Source organism: Callospermophilus lateralis, chromosome 2, assembly GCF_048772815.1.
Source record: "Callospermophilus lateralis isolate mCalLat2 chromosome 2, mCalLat2.hap1, whole genome shotgun sequence".
Lineage (NCBI taxonomy): Eukaryota > Metazoa > Chordata > Mammalia > Rodentia > Sciuridae > Callospermophilus > Callospermophilus lateralis.
Genome location: NC_135306.1, coordinates 172,917,881 through 172,943,746, shown reverse-complemented (window position 1 = coordinate 172,943,746; position 25,866 = coordinate 172,917,881). Strand labels below are relative to the sequence as shown.

The 25,866-nt window shown below is 33.5% G+C and overlaps 1 protein-coding gene across 2 annotated transcripts in view; it reads right to left on the bottom strand.

Annotated features, from left to right (window-relative positions):
• Luzp2 (leucine zipper protein 2) overlaps positions 1 to 13,175 on the bottom strand; it is a 477,784-nt gene extending 464,609 nt beyond the window's left edge. For both annotated transcript variants that reach the window (XM_076844277.2, XM_077108699.1), the window contains exon 1: positions 13,114 to 13,175. In XM_076844277.2, coding sequence (XP_076700392.2) covers positions 13,114 to 13,175 — 62 coding nt within the window. The remainder of the gene's footprint in view (positions 1 to 13,113) is intronic.
• Positions 13,176 to 25,866: the final 12,691 nt, after the last annotated feature.

The window sequence follows — 25,866 nt, the reverse complement described above, 5'->3', positions numbered from 1 at the left end:
GAAATGATAGAATTCTGAGAATGTTCTTAAGATTTATACTACCAATACTCCACTACCATCAATATGTACTTTTCTCAGCTTGTGACCAAATGCATTTCCTTCAGTAACCCAGTAGAAACATCCAAACATCCAGCCCCTGAGCTTTTTTTTTTTTTTTTTTTTTTTTTTTAGTTTGCAACATAATACATTTAGGAGCTCTCAAAACATTTTCCTCTAGAATTAGCATCAAAAATTAACTCTTAGGTTGAATTATGTATTCAATATTAATGTACTAAGCTGTATATCAACAATCATTAAACATAATTCACACACACACACACACACACACACACAGTGTACACACATACACAAATACTCCTTGATTACCAATAAGGTTATGTCCTGATATATCATTCTAAGTTGAAAATATCCTAGGTCAAAAATGCACTTAATATACTCACCTAATGAACATGATAGCTCAGCCTGTGATCTTAACACTTTAGATCAGAACATTTCCATTAGCCTATGACAGGGCAAAATCATCTATGCAAGACTGGTTTATAACAAAATGCATAGAGTATCTATAAGAATACTGTATTGAAACTGAGAAACAGATTAATTGTACAAGTGGTCACCATAAATGAGCATATGTGTATTAAAGAACAGTTTATACTGAATGTATATCATTTGACACATTTATGAAAAGTCTTAATTAAGCCTCCTTACCAGGACAATCTACCTGTCCATATACATGTCTATATATACACTTGATTGGAGAAGTTATATTATATTCAAGATGGTAAAACCGTCTTTGTACCATAGAAGTTATAATGTAGTTTCTTGTGTAAAAGTGTTTGTGGGAGGGGAAATGGCTACATTATTAAATTTTCATGTTTGATTTCTCTTTGGGAAGGCCATCATATAAGAAACATTGTAATAATTCACAGAATTCAGTTAGTGACAAGTAGTGTGTTGCTAAACAAAACATATTGTCAATAACAAGCTCTCAGAAAACTGGAAAATATCTATGTATAATATATATTTATTAAAATTGTATTAATTTATATGTAACATATATGTATGCATATTATATATACTGTGCACACATATATACCTGTACTGCAATAATTTTTATGTGAGATCAACCTTTCCTTTTAAATCATTTTTGGAATGAGCATGTTCTATAAGTGGATTAACTAGAATAGATATGACTGTAGTATTTCACAGTGCCATCTTCTGATTATTAGTGGAAGTGCAGTTCCAGTAAAACAGCACTAAAATTTCCTAAGAGATATCTGGCTGCTATTTATTATTGTTATTTTGTATTCAAGACAGACTATGTTCAGATGAAGCATCTGTTGCTTTTCACATCTGTAAAAAAAAAAATAAGGTGATACTCTTCCCACATGGGATGCCTTGAGAGTCAGCTTGCAAACAGGAAGCTTATGCTACTGCATTCTGAGCTCCAACTCAGCTCATGCATCCATGAGTATCTATGACTCAAGTCCTCTTCCCTGCCAATTTTCATGTGGTTTCCAAGGGGTCCTTTACTTCCTGAATTACTTCCCAAATCCCTAGACATCACAAACTTTTATGGTAACCTTTATTGACTCAGATTTCTGACTTTCAGGCTAATGCCTATTAAATCATGGGTTCAAATTCCATCTCTATTCTTTATTATTATTATGACCTTAGGTTTATTAACTTCTCTAATTCCTAGCATCTTAATCTATAAGGTATATTCATGAGGTTCTGAAAAGCATTAAGTTTAATAAAACCTAGAGAAATTCATTGTAGAATCATTACACACAAAAAAATAACCTATAGCTACTGTTAAAATTTTATTTTCAAAATTAAAGTTTAAGCTACTTCAATTAGGTTGAACAAAGATCAGCCTGATTCCTACACACTTGTTCCTAAGCCCCACAGTTTACACTTGTAGGACATTTGAAGCCAGGCAATAGAACGATGCAATTCATGGCATATTTTAAAACACCTTACACACAGAAAGACAATTCTTTATGGGACTAAGATTACTTTTCTTTCACAATAAAACAAAATAAGCAATTTACAACTTTAAGGAAAGGATCTTCTGTCATCTTTAGTTGAGATATTAGAGGGCATCTGAGAAGATGCTGCATTTTGCTTTTGTTCTTTCACTGCATGTAACATTTTCAGCTACCCATTCCTTTAAGAAGAATATTCACATTAAACCAGAAATCCACCCCCCTGCAAAAGAAATCAATACAAATTCATTTCAGTACTTGACTTTACACACTAGGAGGTGCTGTAGAATATTGATTCCAAGCAAGAGCCCAAGCACTGTTTGTGGTCTGAACTTAGACTGGCTCTTCCATGTATCAGTTTATAACTTTGGGCAAATAATCTCACTCCAGTGAAAGTGGAAGTATCAGTAAACATCTCCCAAATTTAAAACATCTCCCAAATTTCCAAATTCATTCATTCCTTCCTTCCTTCCTTCCTTCCTTCCTTCCTTCCTTCCTTCCTTCCTCCCTCCCTCCCTCCCTCCCTCCCTTCCCTTCCCTTTCCTTCCCTTCCCTTCCCTTCCCTTTTTAATTCCAAGAGACATAACTGATTCTACAGAGAAGAACAGTAAGAAAATATGGGTACTATAGATGCACTTTATACTTAACACAGAAAATGAATCATTCCCAATTTTTTTCCACATCATGAACAACTGATCACCACTAGGTCGTAGGGAGTTGATCAAACCTTTATTTTCACCATGCTAAATATTGCTTACACTTTGTCTGAATATTCAGACCTTCTGCCTCTATTAGAAGACAATAAGCATTTCTATGGCATCATAGGTAAGGCCTGGTTTTACTGCCTACCGTTTATGTAAACTAAAGTGATGAAAGCCCGGAAGTGGCACAATCAAGTATCCATTCTTCTAGGTACACATCAGAGATTCCCCTTTACTCTCATATACTTTTTAAATGGAATATATTCAAGGGTGAATCCATGCACACCGTTATATACCACTTAAATTATTTGAATATTTGCTATCATTCAATTTGTTTGACTATTTTCTCAGCCCTCTGCAGAAATGTCTATAAGGCAGAGAATAATTTTCATGTAACTTGGCTCACAAATACAACCTGGTGGAAGACTTATTAAATATATTTATACATTGTCAAAACAACACCAAATTCCTGTCCTTTGGACTTCAGAGGCAATTTTTCTGTTGAGTACATGCCAAAGAGGTGTTCAAACTCCACAGTTCTCAAATATTAGAACAGTGGTTTCCAAGCTGTTAGATGTACCCTAGTTCCACATTAAGATAAAAATTAACTACCTTCTTTCTCAGAGAATCAAATCTAATCCACCTAGCATAGAAACTGGAAACTGCCTTTATAAGAAGCACTCCAGGAGATTCTCATTGAGGTACAACTGAGGAGTATATTTTGAGAAACACTCACCTGTGGACATATATGTTTTCTATACAGGAATGATTAAATTAGCTGGCAAACTTTTGTATTTATATTAAAAGCTTCAACTTGGCTGCTGTTCAAACTAATGAATTACTTTGGCTGATTTATTTTAAGAATAATTTTAATGTAGCATATACCATCTCATGGCAAGTTATTATTTGCCAACACCATTTGGAGTCAGCATCCTTAAATGTAGTTTTTCTTTTCTGTGTGCTTTAATGAATAGATTAAATTGTATAGGAAACACTATCATTTAATTCACAAAGCAATTCCCAAAACGATGGCCTGATATCTGTTCACTTTCTAGCTGAAGGAATATGGACTAGTCATTTAATGTGTTCACAACTCAGCTCTCCCTATTTTATAAAATATGTATAAATATAATATAAAGCTAAGACATAGGGTTTAAGTAACAGAAGGTAAACAGCCAGCACATATCCAGGGATACGTAAGTTACAGTTCTATAAAACGACCAACTGAAATAAAGATGCATATGGAATATGCAAAAATGATTCAATATATTTCAGCATCATTCTTAATGGTAGTTTTCAGGAAAAGAATGATTCACCCCATTTTGGGGGTGAACTTCTTATTTGTTAAATGAGCTAATATCTGAAGGGAAAACCTACATGTTCTCAATAATATGGAGTTTCTTCAACCACTTCTGCTTCTTGCCAACATGTCACTTTAATTTTTCATGCTTTTTTTTTGTTCTTTTTGTAATTCAGATATTCTTCCTATTTTGCTGTCCAGTACTAAAGGCTTAGTTTACTGTGAAGATCAGCAATGAATGACTACAAGCGTTAATGGAAAAAGGAAATTATCAAAGAACAAAAAGCAGGCAGGCAGCTGATGGGAATTTTCCTCTTCACTCTTACCATCTCTTGCTATGCATATGACAGTCAAAGAGCTCCAGTTTGCTACACTTCCCTTTTCTTCCTTCCATTCCAGCCCCTCTTTTGGACCCCTCTGTAGTGGTCATTACCAAACTTACTCCATTGTGGGACCACTTAATTTTAAGAGTCCAGGACCCTCAATCTGTCAGATTTCTCAGTTTTAATGCTTTCCTAGTTTAAGACGAATCCCTTTGTTTTTGACGTATTTTGCAACCTAGAGTAATAAACCTTTTTTTGGAGACATTAAAGACATATTATGAGGAGACAATTTTAATAACTATTTTTTTATCATATTGTCAAAACAATTTGGAGTTTTCAGAATCCTTGCAAATGTTCATGTTTACTTTTTATTTTTTATTAAGGATATTATAGATTTTTTTAATTAATGTTCCTAACTGGGATTGGTTTGAATGTTAGTGAATTGCTTTCCATATTTGTTTCAAATTGCCTGCATGAACTTGAAGGAAAGCATTATTTTTTTTTTTTTTAGTTTGTTTTTTTTCTTTCTTTCGTCTATAATGAGGAAGGATAAGAATAAGCGCCAAAATCTCGTCTGGAAAAATTCTGACTTGCTTATGGTGTGTGAGAAGAGTTGTCACTAGGATCACTTTTTCTAAAGTGCAAGTTCACTCTAGGAGGCTAAAACACGTCTACTCCCTTTAATCACATAATATAAGAATGGCAATATATTGAATTGCAGTTCCCCAAACTGGACATTATTCTCTATATACATTAGCTTAATTAATCCTCTTAACAAATTTATGACTGAGGCACTGTTATCACCTTTTCACTGAGGAGGAAAATGTGGTAAAGAGATGTTAATTGACTATTCTAAATTCATGTAATTCTAAGTCTCTGATTTCATAATATTAGGATGTAACCGCATGAGACAGGGCAAATATCTCTGGAGATATTCAACCTCCTTTTCTACTTTCTAAACCACTAAACATATACTTAAGAGTAAGTGTGTCTAGATGATTGGAGCAGGTTTTGAATCAGAGGTTGAAAGGTAAAAAAATTTGAAACTCTCTTAATCTCTTGAGGCTAGGAATAAGTCAAGGAAAGTCATATCCTCCATAGCAGACATGAAACAAACCTGCATTAACCTTTACTAATGTCTTAGTTCAGCTGCAAGGACTAGTTTGGAAGGGCAGAAATTCATACACACTTTTAATCCCAGTGTTTCCTAAGCAAGAAAGGAAAAAATGAAAAAGGAGACTGAAGATGAGAGGTCAATGCCTATAACCTTTACTTACTTATTTATAAACAAGCATTAGAATTTAGGGCACTACATTTTCTTTTTAAGGACTCTCTAAAATGTGTTTTGCCATATCGTGAAACACATTCACTGCTCCCCACTCAAGAAGAATACTAATAGAAATAAACCTCAGTTTTATAATTTGGTATATAATAGTCTAGAATGTTGAAAATAACTAAAGCAATATATTTTTCTTGATTTTTAAACAAATTATTAAATTGCATGTGGATTGCTTGCGGTATCCTATAGAAAACCAACACACTAAATTGTAACCTATGTATAATGATAGGTAAAGTGACTTAGGATTTACTGAGTGGTTTCAAGCTACAGCAATGTGCCACATGTGAAAATACATATTTTTTTTTCAATCATACTCATCCTAAATGATACATATTATGGGTTTCCATTTGCTAGAAGAAAAAATTAAGTATTATCAAGTTTAAGTAACCTATCTAAAGGAAAAAAAATTGTGGTATGAGCTGGGTGGAGGACATTTTCAGAGACTTGACCCTAAAGTTGTTATAGTTATGGAAGAAACTATATAGAAGAAATATGAACCAAACAAATGTACCATCATCTTACATTAATGCTAACTATGAACATATTTAGGAAGTCATCTTTTCAAGAAAGTAAGTAACTGCCCATTGAACAACATGTAGAGTTATAGGATATATCTAACATCTGAGAAAAATATGAGCAAGTACCTTGGAACTACACTTACAGGAAAGAGTTTCATTGACTCCATCTCAAAGACATTAAAAATATCACCCCACAATAGACCTGAAAGGTCAATACAAACCATTTTAGTGTGTCCTTTGAGAGGTAAATTGTGTGTAATGGTGAGAACTCATTAATGACTCTGCATTGAGTTTTGAAAATGACCTATATATTTTTTTTAGTCCAGCTCACTCTTCAAAAATCACCTGAACACAGGGAGACAAATGGTGTTTGCTTTTTCATTCTCTCATGCCCTTTGTCGATAGTGTGTTGTTCTATCATGATGTCATGCAGTCAGGGAATTTGTTTTAAGACTGCTTTTTATTTCACAATAACTAGAATTGTTGTAGATACACTGGAGATATTAAAATTCACATGTTGTTTAATAAGAGAAGATATATATTCTAAAGAGCAGTCACATAATAGAACATAAAAGAACCTGTGGAAAGTTCTGGGTTTTAGTTTTGCCTTCCCTCTGTGGCCTTGGATAAGTCCCAACCACTCTCAGCCTCAGTTTTCTCATTTCCAAAATGGAAGTCTTTGGACTAGAACACAACCTTGTATTCACAGCATGTTTCACAATAAGTAGAACTCTTTAAAGTACACTTGAGGAGATTAAAGCACTCAAAAGCAACACCAAAGAAGTCAGACATAATTGCAAAGCAATCACCACCTATGGTATAATGGCATCTCCTGGTATTCTTGATGGCATTTCAAAAGCATACTGATCACTCTGTTGACCTTCAGCTTGTGTCTGAGAGGAATGGTCTATTTTCAATATCTCTTTGCCTTCCATCATCCTGGAGACAAGTTCTTGGAAGTTTTGATAAACATGTGCATTTCTTTGGATGCAGAATGAACATGATCTGAACCTTTTATTTCCCTTTAGCCACAAATGATACCTTGTTTTATGGTCTATTCAGCTGACATTTGTCATTGTCAATACACATCCACAAACATATATATATGAAATAATATGTATTTTTCATGGAATGATCAGCATTGCATGACTTAACTTTGAAGAGGTTATTATATATGCAAACTAATTGAATTAGAATATCACTAAAGCCATTTGCCAAATTGTCTTAGTATATGGTCCCTTTCAGATGATGATTGTTTAGACATGTAACATTTTGTCTTTTCCTCTATCAGTGATTCTTAAATTGTTTTCCATAGAAGAAAAAAATGTCCTGAAGTCAGATATTCTTTCTATAATTTTTTTTAAGTTTTGTAAATATTAGAGAATGCTAATAGATGGTGAAACCTATGAACAAGTAGAAAATGTAGTGAAAAAAAATATGTCCATTCTGCCAATGTGATAAGGAAACACCATTTTTCAATTGTTCATCCACACTTCTGCTTATGACTTGTATTTCATATTATAATTCATAGAGTGTCAATGCAATTGTATTTTAAAATAGGAACAGGAGTAGCTAAACATACACTTTTGTGCTAAATCATAGTCTAATTAATTAATTAAATATCTTTAATTTTCACAATGTTCACCAAAGGGTGCAACTATTCAGGCACAATGCCACTAAAACACTACTGAGAAGGACTAGCAGAGCTACCAAATGATCTTATTACACCTTCTACAGCTTTTCTTCTCTTTCTTTATTTTAGGTCATGACAGTGATTCTTTTCAATTTTGTGTTACTCAATTGATTTACAGTCAAGTTTTTCTTTGTTTTTCTTTGACCAGATTCATCAGAGATTGGAAGAATTCCTGAAAATAATAGTAATAGTATGGTGAAACCTGAACAGACTAACTCTGTTGAATACTTACTGTGTTCCACCTGTGTTCCATGGAATATGGCTAAATTCTTTTCAAAAGTTATTTTTTTTTAATTTTTTTTTCTATAGTGCTGCGGAACAAATGTAGGACCTCACACATGTGAGGTTAGTGCTCTGAATGCTGCTTCACCTCCAGCCTTCATTCAGTCTTTAAAGCAGCATAATAGGTAAATTCCATGAGGTATACTGTTTTCTACATGGGTACCATGATTATAGATGATAAGCAATTTCCATAATATCATACAACTAGCAATTGTTGCATGATACTAACATTAATTACAAAATATTATTCACCTCATCATCCTTAGAAAGTAGAAGTTGCTATTGATTCTCCTTAATTGGCATTATTCACTCTCTTCTCCATATACACTTAGAACATTGCATAAAATTTTGATATTGTCTTTCATCCATTTTTTTCCTATAGATACCTTTTTGTGTATATAACTAGTTCTAGGGATATATATTTGTCATTAATCTATTGTTTCATTGTCCTTATGCCTCATGCAATAACTAACTGATTGTAAGCACACTCATTATATGGTAATGAAAACATAACAGACAACTCTGAAGGGATAAAGATAAGTTCAGGTAGTTTCATTTTTAATTCCTCAGAGAAGAAAACATAATCTTGAACAGTGTCTGTTTAATCAGGTTTCTTAAATGGTTTAGTCCCATTTGTTCAAGTAATCATAACAAATCCTCTAGAAGTCACTCAGAAATACACACACGCGCACACACACACACACACACACACACACACACACAAAGTGTCTCAAAATGCATGTGAGAAAATTTCGTTTCACAAACTCCTCAGTGGTTCCATTGATGTTTACTTCCTGGTTGGAAGGTCAAGTTCTCTTCAACCACTTACTTAGTTTGGGTCAATTGCACAGCCAACAAATAAATGTTTTGGGTGTCCCTACCATTTAGTCATAGAAAGAATTTAATCCCCAAAGATAATCTCCAAATAAATCGTTTCAACAATAAACAATTCAGGGATAGAATTGAAACCTCATATGTTGTAATATCTTTTCTTTCCAAATCTCTTGTGAAAATTATTTCTCTAACTTATTTACATAGGATATTCCAATACTTTTCACAAAGAATTTCACCCTGGTAGCCTAGGTGGTTTCACATAAAGGGTCATGTGTAGCTCACGCTGTGTAAAATTAGGGGACAAAACAAATTACCTCACACTATTCCAGGGGAATTAGAGTGAGACTGCCTCCCACATCAAATATAAAATATTTGTGAGTGAATTCACATGCAGCATAGCATACCTGTGAGCCCAGCTAATTGGGAAGCTAAACTGCAGTATCATGAGTTCAAGGCTGGGCCTGGGAGCCATAGCAAGATGCTGTCTCAAAAAATAATTGTGTGTAAGTGTGTGTACTGATTTTGTGTTTACTGTTATCTTTATCTTTGTTCTTTTCTAAACTTTATCCTGAGGTTAGAGTAAGTCACAGAACAAACAGGGGCCTGGGGCATTCTCAATATATAATATCATCTAAACATAGACTCCAAGCAAACATGTGGTGTGAGTGCTGATCAGAAGGCTCAGGAGAGATCTCTAAGGTGACTCCTATTGGGAAGACTATAACCGACCATCTGCTCAGAGTTCTTCCTTAATGGAAAATCACCAGAAGTATGTGGACCTTCACTCCTCCCTGCTACATCTCTGCCCATTAAGTCATTTAAAAACTTAACAATCCAGAGGCATAAAGAATATAGCCACAGCCTAAAGGAACAGAAATTCAGGAGACTAAAGAACAAACCTTCTCCAGTGCCCCATGAGTCCCTTTTCACCAAGAACTTCTAAAGAATTTTTCACCCTACCATTCTTTTTAATACCTACACTTCTTTCTGAAGTGAATTACTGGCTGCCTTGGAATAGCAATTTAATACCTCTACAGAATGAGGCTATTTAAAAAGTACAGTCATTCTACTCTGAAGCTATTAAACCAACACATATGTTTGCTTTCTTTGACCACATTTATTAGTGCACAGGTTAAATGGGTCTCTGTATTAGTTACATTATTCATATTATTAACTTGACGTTTTGAATTTATGTGTACTTTCCAAACAAGAAAGACAATATACCACTAAATTAAACAGCTCTTTTTGACTCTATGGAATTTACCAGAAAAACAGAGAAAACTTCTTGGCTACTGTTGAAGGTGACATTTATCTTCCTCATAGCAAAAAGTAACTCTAATTGGAGGATAATTACATTTTTTTCCAATGAAATTTGGGGATTTTAGTGCTTCAGAGTCTACAGTTGCTACAGCACATGAGAGGAAGAGGAGGAGCAAACAGAAACAACTCTGTTCAAAATTTTCTATTTAAAATTCAGAATTGTGTTAGAGTTTCCATTCCTATAGCACAAATACTATCAAATAGTGACTTTTCTTAACTGCAGTATTTCTTTCAGTAACTTTTTGCTTTAGTTTACAATAGAAACCAACTTTAGACTTATTGGGGAAAGTACTAAAGTATGGAGGAGCTATATTCAGAGTAAGAGATAAAACAAATACTTTTTTTTATTCAAAAGGGTCTCAGCTGCATATTCCCCACACTTTACAAGGAAGTTGACATTAAAAGACAAGTGACATTACCCAAAGGTTATAGGAAAAAAAAAACAGTAATTACCACCCTCTGCTAAGGCATTCTACACAGCCTAAGAACGTGAAATGCCATTTGCTTCACATATAGGACCACTCACTAAGAAACAAAGTTAACAGTAGTCTTTGGCTTGAAAATTCACTGTCACAGGTGGCCATGACTGAGCTGCACAGTTTTTCACAGCAGGACAGTAAGTTAAACCTTACTAATGCAACTGTTCCCACAAAGCTGTTCAGTTTGGGTTCTAACCTGCACATTATCCATATGCCTTTAAGAACTGTCAAGTATTGCAATGAGAATGGCCTTCTGTTAGACTTCTTTAAAACATATTCTCTTTTTGCAAAGTGACATCCTGATAGTACCACGTTAATTTGGAAATGTGTTCACCATCATAAGGTAAACTGGATATCCAGTAAAATAAATTCCTACAGTGTATTCACATTAACAATATGTGGTATTGATTATGAAATTTTTGTCTTTTCAAGCTTAGTATTCTCTTTTTGAAAAATTTAAGGACCTGTCACAATTTTATACATACCAACATTGCAGAAGTTTTATATCTAAAGAGATCAAGGAATGACTTTCAATTTTTTGTTGTAAATGTGTTGACTTTTATTAAAGAAATTTGTTTCTATAGAAATTAATACTTTAATATCAGAGAAAGAATATGGTTATTTGTGGTTATATCATTAACCCCTAAAACTTTGGAGATGAGAATTTACAGCTTTCTCAGTTATTTAAATTATAACATCTTTAAAATACAAATATACTTCTGGAAGTTTGAAAATTCTTATTCCCTTTAAAATCACTGTACACTGGGTTTCCATCACTTAAATGTTTACTATTTTAAGCATATGTTGACTGGCGTCTACTTAAGTGCATAAACTCTGGAAATTTTCTTTCTCTAGAAGACTACACAAGTAATTATTAAACTAGAACATAAGAGTAAATGGCAAAAATTCAAAGAATCACTGTGATATATAATAATCTGTTTAGAGCTAAACACAAATATTGAAATTGTCTCTGCATTTGGAGCAAGTTATGATAATACTCAGAGGCAAAGTGGTATTCTTTAAAACCATGTGCATCTTATGAACCAAAGTGACAAGCAAACCTTAAGGAAAATAAAATTTAAATTGTGTTTTAGTCTGAGAAATTCACCTGGGCTTTGTGTGCAAGGAAAGACTAAATCCATCCACTTAATGGGGCTGAATGAAACAGCTCCAACACACATACACACACACACACACACAAACAAAATAACAAACAAAGTTTTGAGAAGGAGAAGGTTTATGAATTAGGAATGGGATTAAAATTTTTTATCATTTTCATTTTAAAGTGGTAATGAGTTTTCTTTATCTTTTTCCACTTCAGAATTATAAGCAATTCTATGTTCTTTTCTTATTTTCTATCAAATGCACCATCAGACAATGTTTCTATTCATGTAGATTTGAAAGAAGCCTCATCCTCTGTGTGTTATTTTATTTTATAGTAGCCAAGGCAGAGTGGTTCCTGCCAATATGAAGCTGAGGGCATGCAGAATAAAGACTCAGTCCTGGGCAATGAAACAGTCCACCCTTGTGTTATGCTTGTGGAAGAAGAAAGCAAGCCCCTCACCAACTTTGGACTTGATCAACACTAGTAAGTCACAAAACTCTTCTCAATCACTGCATTTTAAATCTCCACTAAAAATAGCTCCTCTGTACTAAGCCTTAAAGTCTCATCTATGCCCAGTGATGGAGTACAGTGCTTAATTGTTTCTGACTTGGGTCTCTGCATCAGCACTCTGAGAATGTTTTCTAACTTTTAATTGCCTTCTGTGATCTTTAATTAGACCTATGCACAAGACAGCCCAAACAAAACACCTATCACTAAGCCTGCCCAAGAAGTCAAACAGACCATTTCACTAGTCCAAGAACTTTTGCATGAGTCTTCAAATCTAGCACCTTCTGTTTGTCCTGGTTTCCTATATCTTAAAATCAGGCACACTGAAGCAGGATGGTGAGTTCTTTAACTATTACAACAGCTCCAGCAGTGAAGACACTGCCTTGTGACAATCCCCTTCTTGTTTCTCTATTTCCTTTCTTAATTTTGTTCTATTACCGCATGTTTTCTGTTCACTGCTACTAGAGCTATAGAGGAAAAAAAAAAAAAAAAAAAGCTTTTGGTCTCTGCTGGAAGCAATCCTGAGACTTTCTCCAAGGGACTGGGTTAATTAGAAAGGGTATCTGTTCTCCCGGAAGGATGTCTGAGCCCAAATCTTACAGCAATTCTCTAAGGCGGGAGATGCGAACTGTTAAAGTGCCTTTGACCCTTTCTGGTGACACGCAGTAGGACCTACAACGCACCGGCAGCGCCCCTCGGCACAGGTCACTCTGGCTCCTGGACTCACCTGGTGCTGAGTACCAGCGCTGGCAGAAGAGGCAGCAAGTAGTGCGCGGGGCTGAATTTCATGTTGTCGCCTGCCGGGGTCCTCCTTCCCTTGCTGCCTTGCCTCCTCCGGGTCCTGTCGCTCCTCAGTGCCCGGCTCCGTCCCCAGGAAGCGATGAGCACTCTCCAGTGGTTGACCGATGGAGACGGACAAACGGACGGACGCCAGCTAAGGCAGGAGCTAAGAGCTGGGAGTATCTTCGAGAGTGATGTCACCGGTGAGGCTAGCCTTGCCTGGGATTGTTCAGCTCCGCGGCTCCGGAGCCCAGAGGGCGCGTTGTCACTCCAGCTGGAGGCGGCGCGGGAAGAGGGAGGGGTGTCCAGCGATCGCCCCGCGCGCGGCTGCGGTCACCCGGCTGCACTCTGGTCACTCTGGTGAGCACCAGTCCGGAGCTGATCATTTATTCCCTTTTCTCCTGAGGACTAGGGGGTGGGGGGGGGGGTGGGTGCAAAGAAAAATCCAATCTGCCAATAATTGAACTGACGTGCTTGGTAAGGGGTGAGAGTGGATTCAATAAGATCAGACTCTTGGAGTCCTAGGCAAGGTGTCTCTCGTCTGATTAAACCTACTTGGAAGAACGGAGCTCTGAAGAGTGTTTAAAAATATTGTTCTAATTAGAAATGCATAATGACTTCCCTGATGCGGATGGAAAGAGAGCAGGAGTAAGCAGCCTCCAGAAATGCACCCTGAGCCTATAATGCCATCTCAAGCTTCTTAAGCAGACTGTGTCAACTACAAAGAGGTTTTGGGACCCTTGAAAAGTCGGCTGCTCCTGGGCTTTGAAGATTTCTGATATTCCTCTGATTCCAATTTGTCTGTTCTTACCAGCTACCAGCAATGGGTATGGAGCTGGTGGTCCATGTTCAAGCACCTGAAGGAGTCCATTTCCTCAGGTGAGACCTGTCAGGGAGACAACTGAAAAATTCATCAAAATTGCTAACAGTACTTAACTCCAATTGATGGTATTGGAGAGAGAGGATTTTATGTGTCATTTGTTTTCTCTATTTTCCAATTGTTTTATAAGAAGCAGCCAATATTTAATAAGCTTTATTTAGAAAATTAAACTAGAAAACAACAGCACAAACCAAATACTAGATTCCTTTTGCAAAATCAATTCTAGAAAATGGAACTCATCATCTAGAGATACACTGTGTTCTAAGATTTTTAGTAAATGGTGTGTGCTGTACTGTGTATGTGTTGTATGTGTGTATTACAATAGCATATCCTGGTGAAATAAATGTATAAAGCACTTCTCTTTACTTTAAAAAGAGACATCTTAACAAAATAGAAATTCACATTATCATTGACTTACATGTAAGGAAAGTGAGGACCTTAGATATCTGAGTTCGATTTTATTTTTTAATAAATATCTAGTTCTCCAAAGTACTAAGGAAAACTGACTATTGTCCTGAATGTCACACCTAGATCATCTAATCCAGGGATTTACCCTATATTGGTATTTGGCAAAGACTATGTATGTATGTTTGTGTGTATATATGTATGTGTGTGGATATATATGTATTAATTATATATTAATTATATATATATATATATATATATATATATATATATATATATATATACACATATATAAACTTATTATATAATTTGGTTCAGGGATAAGACATTTACAGTAAAGTTTAGATGAAGCATCCACTTTAAGTTCATTTTCATATTATTTTAGGAACAATGAATGTGTTGTAATGATTTATTATGGACGATGAAAATGCAAAGAGTTAATCACATAATTTACTACTGTGCTTCATTTCTGGTTTTAATGAGGTTGAAGTTTAAGATATTCGTACAGATAGATTTTCTTTAAAAATCTCAGGCTACCAGAATAGACAAGTAATAACTGTTGTAGTGAATATCAATTCCTTGAGTGATAGTAAGATCCTCAAAAGATACAACTAGGCATATACAAATCAACTCACTGTGAATTGCTTACCATTTTCAGAGAAAAATGGCACCATACTTGGCTAACAGAACTCTGACTCCAAGAAATGATAGGTACTCTGGTTTATTGCCATCAGAGTTTTCTAAAGTTTGATTTCTTGCTCACTTTTAAAGATAATGACTGAAGTTGCATACTCAAATGAAACATGCAGCTAAGTGAAAATTAAAAAAAAGTTTATAATAGCAAATAACACTAATTTCTAGAATCCATTTCTGTTTATACAATCACTTTGAATTATTATTTTTATGTCCTAAGTATAGGAACCAAAAGTGATCTTCAATTCTATCATTTTCCTCTCTTGCAGTAAAATTGACAGAGTGGTCAAGTAACTTGTTCAAGGTCACTTAGTAATTAGATAGCGCAGCTGGCATCCAAATTTTTACAGAAGAATTCCAAACATGTATTATTGAAGAAAAAAAATATACATAACTTTGCAAGAAAAGACTTTCTTCAACCAAAATTTATTTATTTTTACTAGACATACAATGTAAAACAACAGTTAAGTAACATAAGATTGTCAACTAAGAAAGTTAAGTAACAGAGTGAACTTTCTTTAGACTGTGTCTCAAAATCCTGTTGTGCCTCCTGTATTGGATGCCTATAAAGAAACAAAAGGTTTGTTGGCTTTTTTGAACTTTCTGCAAGCAAGGAAAAAAATAATCTAACTTTAAAGGGCATGAGAGAATTAAAGAAGCACATCTTCGAAGGAAAGCCTACATGAGATTTTGGAACTCCTGAAGATTTAGAGGATTGAAGTATTATTCTAAACTCAAATACAGAGGTATGTCTTAGCAGAAGATTTATCTTCTTGGGCAATTGTGGGATCATGAGTCACCATCACCCATGACATTCTGTCCACATGATTGTAAGAAAGCTCAAATCCAAAATTGATTTCATGGTTTCAGAGAGTTGGTATGTGAATTTTAATGATGCAGTAGTGCAGACAGCAGATTCACCCAGCTGTAATCTCTTGTCCTATGTTGAGTTCCAATACTAGAATCAGCAAATGTTGTTGAAGTAACTATACAAAGTCTGACAAAGAAGGTCAAGGGAGACCACATAACTACACTGAATCTCTATAAAGTGATGGGATGGGGAAACACAAAAGGTACCTTTGAACAGCTTTACTGAAACCCTAATTCAGGTACTAGAAATTTCAACATTTTACAGTGTATAATTCAGCATTTAAAAACAACATATTCACAAGGTTACAAAACCACCACCATCTTTACATGTGATTAGTGGCCACTTATACATATTTTTGTAGATATTTTTATTCAGATTCTTTGCCTACTACAATTGTTTCATTCAAATTTTATTTTTTATTTGTAGGAGTTCTTTATATATTTTGGATACAATTTTCTTTTAAATATATGATTTGCAAATGTTCCCAAGCAACAGTTTATATTTTCAGTTTTCTGATGGTATGCTTTGCAACACAAAATTTTTAATTTGGGTGGAGTCTAATTTACTTAATTTTTCATCACTTATGTAACTCTGGGATATTTTAATCATCCCCACCAGAAACCCTATATCCATTGGGATCCACTTGTCACTCCTCTCCTTACACATTCTCCCAATATTTTGGAAAACAGTAGTCAAACTTCTGTCTGTAATGAATTCTCCCAGTATTTGACATTTCATCTATATTATTTATTACTACATGTGACCTTAATTTTTTTACATTTATGTCTCAAGATTCATCCATATTATATCATATATCAGTGCGTCATTTCTTTATATTGCCAAATAATACTTCATTGTATGCATATACTATGTTTTGTTTATTTATTCACTATTTAAAATACATTAGGATTTTCCCCTTGGTTTAGCTATTATGAATAGTGCTACTATGAATATCCTTATAAAACTGACTGCGTAAATATTTTTTTTCCTCAGTTATCTTGGATATATGTTTAGGTTCATATAATTCTATGCTTAATATTTTGAGAAAATGCAAAAGTGTTTTCCAAAATAGCTGCACCATTGGGCTTTCCTATAATTAATTCACCAAGGGTTCAATTTCTCTACATTATTGGCATTGATTATTATTTTCAGTTTTTAAATTTGTTGTCATTATAAATATCCTAGCTGGTGTGAAGTGGTTGCATGGTGGTTTTAATCTGTACTACCTTATCATATTGAGCCTCTTTACATGTGATTAGTGGCCACTTTTATATATTTTTGTAGATATTTTTATTCAGGTTCTTTGCTTATTAAAATTGTTTCATTCAAGGTTTATTTTTTTACTTGTAAGAGTTCTTTACATATTTTGGATACGAATTCCTTTTAAATATATAATTTGCAAATGTTCCCAAGCAACAGTTTATATTTTCAGTTTTCTGATGTTATGCTTTTGCAACACAAAAGTTTTTAATTTTGGTGGAGTCTAATTTACCTATTTTTTTCATCATTTATGCTCTTGATATTCTAAGAAGTCTTTACTTCATCCAACACAAAGTAAATTTATGCCCTTTTTTCTGAAAGTTTTATGAATTTTACCTTCTAAATAAAAATCTATGATCCATTTAGAGTCAAGTTTAAAATATTTATGAGGTAGGCGGTCTAACTTTATTTTATTGCATGTGGATTCAAGTTGTCCTAGCATCATTTGTTGAAAATTGTATTGTTTCTCAATTAAATTGCCCTGCTATTTCTTCTCACAGTAATATCTTTTTTCTCTTTTCTAGTTTTCATTTTCTATCCTTGTGTTCTAAATTCTGATATTCCTTGAGTTTCATCCTTGATCATTCTCTTTCAAAATTCTTTACTTTTATTCCTAAATTCAGCTTACCATTTCTACAGTTTTGCTAACCTCAGTGTGGTTATGAATCTCAAAATTTATGCTCAGCTTATACATCATCACTGAGCCTTTAGCAATAGTTTCTGTGCACACCTCAAAATCAAATTCAGTCACAACCAAACTTCTTCATCCTCCCTCTGTTCTATCCTCACTCTATATATTTCTTATCTTTCCATAAGTTAGTCTCCCAAGTTATGAGTACAGGATTTTTCCCTTCTCTTTACCATCAGTTCTCCTACATGGAAGCAATTACCTTTTCTTACAGCCTTTATTCCCTAAGTATTCATAGCATTATAGCATCACTCACCCCTACAACTCCTACACGTTTTTTTTTTTTTTTTTTTTAATCAGGGTTTGATTCCAAGGACAATTAACCACTGAACTCAGCCCTTTTTATATTTTTATTTTAAGTCAGTCTTGCTAATTTGCTGAAATTGGCTTTGAACTTTTGATCCTCCTGCCTCAGCCTTCCAAGCTGCTAGGATTATGGGTGTGTGCCACAGTACCTAGCACCTGGGCTTTATATAGGGTTCTTCATCTATTGATTCCCAAGTAAGCTGCTTAATTTCAGATGGATTTTTCTCAAGTTCATTCTCTTCCTACGATCTCTAAACTGCAAGTATCTCTATGATTTCGTAGCTCTCAGGAAATTGTTTCAAATATGATGTTTAATAGATGCTTTTTCTCCATTCTTTCTTTACACTCCGTGCTGTACTTTAAACATGGTAGGGGGAGTTTCCTTTTGATGTGTCAATTTGTCAAGACAGTCCTTCTTCAAATGTTATCGCCCTCACCTCAACTGAGTAACTGCTTTCTCATATCCCATCTCATCAAGGCCACCACTTCTTCCTAGAATACTCCCCTTGTCCATCTGCCATCACAAACTTGAGATCCTCCTTTTTTATCTTATGACATGGTAGATTACCTTGATATTGCACTTGTTATATTACAGTTACATTCTTCTGTTCCTCTTCACACTACAAATATGTAAAAACTACAAAAAGAACATTTTTCATTTTTCTAAACACTAAGGAAAGTGATGATAATGTATAAAGGTATGCCATTATTATTTAAGTGTTCTCTAAGCAAAATTCTATTTTTCTACTGATTTTTGTAAATCTTCATGTAAAGAAAGAAAAGATAAAGATGATTTACATGATTTATTGAAAAACAATTTTCTGTTTTATCCTTGTTGCTTTATCTCTGCTAATCGGAAACATTTACAAGGACTTTTTTTTTCCATTAAGGCTAATATCCATTTTTGAGTAAGGCCAGCTTTCTCCTGAAAGAGTAAAGAGAAATATAAGGCCAATATAGATGACTGTTCACAGCCAAAAAAATAAAAATAAAAAACAATAAAAATGGGGGGGGGAAGTACAGCACCAGATGCCTTCAAGTTCTTTTGAGTTAAACTCTTTCACTGAATGGCTTTGACCTATTTAATTTCTTACCTCTTATATGTCACCCTCCCAATTCACAGGAATGATGAGAAGTCTGTAACAGCCTTGGAATAAGAGCCCTAAGGAAAAAGGGTGAGAGAACCTTGTTCACCCTGCACATATTCCTGGAAACAATCCTGTTTCGTCCTCCTTGTCAGCAGCACCATGTGTGCATTATCCTGGGACTGGGTCACTTGATGAAAGAAATGCGCAAACGTAGATAATGTCTTCATAGATCTACCTAATTCCTGACAGTTCTCGTAAAATGCTCTCTTCTCTTTATTCCAATGCAGTGGATACGTTATAAATCTGCTTTTGGCTAACAACCACATTGGGAATCCACCAAGGTACTAAATCGTCAACGAATATTTTGGTAAATCGAATACAATCTTTGAAATGAGCACAGAAACGCCTTAATTTCTAAATGCATTTTTAATCCTTTCTGATTTTTCTTTCAGTATATTCACATATTTTAATATACTTACAAAGGAATTTGGTCTGTTGAACTGATACATTTGCTAAATCAATTAAATTCCACTTATTGTTTTTTGGGTTTTTTTCCTTGTATGGTACTAGAGATCAGGTTATGAACCTAGAGGTACTTTACCACTGAGCTGCACTCCCAGGCATTTTCAGTTTTTTTTATTTTGTGACAGGGTCTCACTAAGTTGCTAAGGATGGCCTCAAACTAGGGATCCTTTTGCCTCAGCCTCAGAAGTCACTGCAAGTACAGGTGTGTGCACTCTTGTCTGGCTCTACCTACCATTTTGAATTCATTATCTCTTATTTTGTAGGATTAAGTGTGTGTTTTCTTTCTCCCCAAGTATTTGTTTGCTTTTTAGTAAATTTCTTAGCACAGAAATTTAAAACTCTACTTACTTTCTGTCTATCTCACGTTACAGTGCTGCTGCTCAAAAGTATTTAGGCCTAAACCCTCCTTGCTCGCTGTATCTAACACTGGGCAAATGACTTTTCAAAGAAAGCCTCTTACCACTATTATATTTAATGTAAAGGATAAACAATGATGATATTTCTGCTTCTGGGAATAAAAACACAATTGATACCATATTTTCGCTCCTGTACAAAAAAAAAAAATAAAATTTGAAAAACTATGATGTGACTGTTTTAAACATCAGAGAATAGAAATGATATCATAGAAAGAAAATCCATGCAAATACACGATTTATAAAGAGAATCATCATAGTTATCATGGTATAGGAAGGTAGAGTACAAGAGAACAATTTCTTTTGAGCTGGGGAGATAGAGGTCAGAATTTTGATCTGATAAATTGCGTAGGACTTGTGGGAAATGATACCGGAGAAGAAAGAACTTTGCAAAAAATCCCCCAAAGCCTGACTAGAGTTCGCTATGGGCCCTTAGCCAAAAGCAGTGCTATATAAGCAAAGAGTGGGACTCTGATAGACCAAGTTCTGCTACCCTGCAGTTACCCTGAGGCTGAAAGAAGAATATAAGTGACAGAGTTCTCATGGTATTATGAAATACTGCAGCCACAGAGAAGAAGCCCAAGGAAGCTTTGTGAATACTTCAAAAGCTTTTGTTTGGAACTCCAGAAAGGCCAACTTTTTAGAGTAAAAATCTTGTCATAGTATAAAAGATGTGCCTTACAACTAAGGAAACAACTGGTACAAACCTCATTATAAAAAGTATTTTTTTTTTAAGTCTGACAAAAACAGTAAGATCCTGGTTCACATAGAAAAATGGAATATCCATTAAAGAAAGGTGCCATAATACAGTATCTCTACAGTGTATCCAGTCAATGTGAAGAATATAATTCAACTATCAGACACATGAAGAAGCATGAAATGTACTAATAATAAAAAAGTCAATCAACGTTAACAAAATCCAAAGCAACATAGATTTTTTTACATGAGCAGACAAGGATTATAGAAAAAAATAAACTATAAAAAGAATCAAATTTCAAAACTAGAAAACATGATAACTAATTTAGAATGCAGAATTAATATTGAAGAATGATCATTAGTGAGTTTGAGGACTCATTAATAAAAATAGTTTTATCTAAGAAAAAGGGCAAAATAAGTGAATATATGGACAGGTATGTATGGAGCTAGAATATCATATCAAGTTGTCTACTGAACATTTATTTGAAGTTACAGAGGGCTAAAATAAATATTAGTACACACATGTAATATTAAAAAAAACATTGATCAAAATACTCAATGTACAAAAAAAGTTGCTCTATGTTTATAAGAAATTCCATCAATCTTAAGCATGCTAAACAAAAAGATGACCACACAGATATATCACAGTAAAACTGCTGAAAAGATAATATGAAAATCATAAATGGAGACATTCAATAGAATACCCCGACTATTCATAATTGGATTCTCTACAAAAATATCAGAATGCAGAAGATGATAGAACAACATTTTCACAATGGCATAAAACTTTTAATCCAGAATTATATAGTAAGCAAAAATACATTTTAAAAATGAGTATAAAATAAGGACATCAATAAAATCGGAAAGAATTTATTAGGAACAAATCTGCTTCAACATATATGATAGCTAATAATTTTTAGGTTGAAGGAAAATCACAAAATTTGAAAACAAGAACTTATAGAATAGAATGAGGGGTTCCAAAGAACACATTTGTATTTGACATAATATATATATTATATGTATATTATTCATGTTTGTATGTATATTTGTATATTTGTATGTATGTATATTATGTGTATATATGTATATTTGAAATAATATATGTATATTCCAGGCATGTTAAATAAATATATATACATATATTATTTCAAATATAGACTTATATTATTTTAAATACAATAAATCAAGACATTATACATTATATAATACATGCAAACATTAGGATAGGTATCATAAATGAAGTATACTGTTGAAAACTCATTTACATAAATTTGGAAAACATTAAGCTTAGAGAAATTATGAGGTAGATGAATACATAATATGGTCACCAGAGAAAATAAAATGATAAACAAAAAGATAAGTGCAAGTGCAATTTGCACTTGAGAAATATTTCAAAGAAGGGAAAACAAAAATAAGGAGAACAATTCAAAAGAAGAGAATATACTAAAAACTGAGGAACAACAAATAAGATAGAAAAAAAATAAAAATCAAATAATGAAATACTGGACATAAATCATGTAACAAATGGACATTAACAACATTTAATTAAAAATGAGAGGTTGTTAGATTATATAAGTATACAATGAAGGCTGTCTATAAGACTTTTTAAAATATAAAGACATAAAAATTGCATAGAAAACCATAAGTGGCTAAATTAATAATAAAAAGAAAATTTATTAACATAGAATAGTACTAGACATAAAGAAATATATTTTATAATAAAAAAAATTAAATTATCAGAAATAAAGAACAATATGTTTAATATAAATCTTATAGTTAAAATAAAAGAAATTAAAAGTCTGGTAAGAGACATTGCAGGGAAAATGTCATTATAAATGGAGGTTTCAGCATATAATTTTCATACCTGAATAAAAAGTAACAAACATAAGTTAGGATCTAGAATATTTGAAAAATATCATTAACTAATCTTATTTAAATTAGCATTCATAGAATACCTCACCTAAATATCAGAAAACACATTTTTGAAGTATATATGGGGCATGAACCATGGCAGATAAAATACTGGGATATAATATAATATCATAATATTATATTGTTTCATAATATTATTTCACAATATTATTTCATAATATTGCAACATTCAGAAGATGTAATCTGACTGTAACAAATTAAATTAAAAATTCAATGCCACATTTCCAGGTATGTTAAATAACTGATATATTAAGGAAGAAATGACAGAAAAGTTGAAAATATTTTTGTCAGATAAATAATTAAAGTATAACATCACTATAGATGTATGATATAATCAGAAAATTTTTTAATAGATGAATGCTCATATAATTTTTAAAAGAAACATTTATAAAGAGTTAGAGATCAGAGGAAGGGGATTTATAGGGAGGGAATGGGGACAGGAAAAGGGAGGAATGGTGGAATGAAAGTGACCAAATTATCCTATGTACATATATGAATATACCAAAGTGAATTTCATCTTTACATATGTCCATAATGCACTGATGAAAAAACTATTAATAGAATAAAGACCAGTAGAGTGGAGTAGAAGGAACAGAGGGAGCAAAAAAAAGAAGAATGGGGTAATTACTTCAAGCCGAATTAAAGCAAATTATATCCATTGCTTATATAATTATGTAAAAATGAACCCAATATTATATAGAATTATAATTTACTTATTTTTAAATTTGTTTTAATAAATTATTATTTTGTTTTAATTACTTATTTGTTTTAATTATACACAACAGTAGACTGCATTTCTGCACTTTGATATATCATACATAGATGGGACAAAATTCCTCATTTTTCTGAGTGTACATGTTGTGGAATTACTTTGGACATGTAGTCACATATATACATAAAACAATAATGTCTGTCTTATTTTAGTATCCTTTCTAACCCCACATACCCTCTCCCTCCCCTTACTTCCCTTCACCTAAAGTAACTCTCTTCTTCTCTAGTGTCCCCCCCCCCTCTTATTGTGAATTAATACCCACATATTAGAGAAAACATTTGACCTTTGGTTTTTGGTAATTGGTTTATTTCACTTGGCATGATATTCTCCACCTCCAACCATTTATTGGCAATGTCATAATCTCTTTCTTTTTTAAAGATCAGTGATGTTCATTGAAAAATATACCACATTTTCTTTATCCATTTGTCTAAATTAGTTCCATAGTTTAAATACTGTGAATTGAGCTGCTATAAACATTGACATGTCTGCATCACTGTAGTATGTTGATTTTAAGTTCTTTGGGTATAAACCAAGGAGTGGGATAGCTGGATCAGATGAAAACTTGGTTTCATTCCAAGTTTTTTGAGAAATCTCCATACTGCTTTCCATAGTGGTTGTACCAATTTGTAGTCCCACTGGCAATGTATGAGTATATGTTTTCCCCCACATCCTTGCCAACTTTTATTGTTGACTGTATTCTTGATAATTGTGTTTTGAGGGTCTTATTAAGGATGTCAGGACCTAGTCCAATGTGGTGAAGATTTGGGCCTACTTTTTCTTCTATTAGGTGCAAGGTCTGTTTCTAGTGCCTAAGTCTTTGATATACTTTGATTTGATTTTTGTGCAGGATGAGAGATAGAGGTTTGATTTCATTTTGCTGCATATGAATTTCTAGTTTTGCCAGCACCATTTGTTGAATAGCTATCTTCAGTGAATATTTTTGCCACCTTTGTTTCATATGAAATAATTGAATTTATGCGGGTTTGTCCCTATGTTCTCTATTGTGTACCATCGTTCTACAAGTTTATTTTGGTGCCAATACCATGCTGATTTTGTTACTATAGCTCTATAGTGTAGTTTAAAGTATGGTATTGTGATGCCTCCTGCTTCACTTTTCTTGCTAAGTATTGCTTTGGCTATTCTGCAGCTCTTATTTTTCCAAATACATGTTATGATTGATTTTTATGTTTCTATGAAGAATGTCATTGGAATCTTAACAGGAATTTCATTAAATCTGTATAATGTTTTTGGTAGTTTGGCGATATTGACAATATTAATTCTGCTGATCCAGGAGCATGGGAGATCTTTTAATCTTCTGAGGTTTTCTACAATTTTGTTCTTTCCTTGTTTTCATTGTAGAGGTCTTTCACCTCTTGTTAGAGTGATTCCCAGGAATTTTACTTATTTATTTATATATTTATTGAGGCTACTACTTCTCTTTCATTGCATTCATAACCGATATATAGAAATGTGTTTGGTTTATATGTGTTTATTTTATATTCTGCTACTTTGCTAAATTCATTTATTAGTTCTACAAGTTTTCTGGTAGGATTTTTTGGATCTTCTAGATATAAAATCATGCTATCAGCAAATAGTGATTGTGTGAGTTCTTCTTTATTTATTTGTATCCCTGTAATTTCTTTCTTCTGTCTTGTTGCTCTAGCTAGAGTTTCAAGGATGATAACACCAATACTCCTCAAAGTATTCTATGAAACAGAAAAGGAAGGAACCTTTCCAAACTCATTCTATGAGGCTAATATCACCCTTATAGCAAAATCATACAAAGACACATCAAGGAAATAAAACTTCAGACCAATATCTCTGATGAACACAGATGCAAAAATCCTCAATGAAATTCTGACAAATCGCATACAAAAACATATTAAAAATCTAGTGCCCCACAATCAAGTGGGGTTTATCCCAGAGATGCAGGTTTGCTTCAACATACAGGAATTAATAAATGTAATTCATCATATTAATAGACTTAAAAACAAGAATTATATGATCATCTCAATAGATGCAGAAAAAGCATTTGACAAAATACAGCACACCTTCATGTTCAAAACACTAGAAAAATTAGGGATAGTAGGAACATACCTCAACATTGCAAAAGCTATATATGCTAAACCCAAGGCCAACATCATTCTAAATAGACAAAAATTGAAAGCATT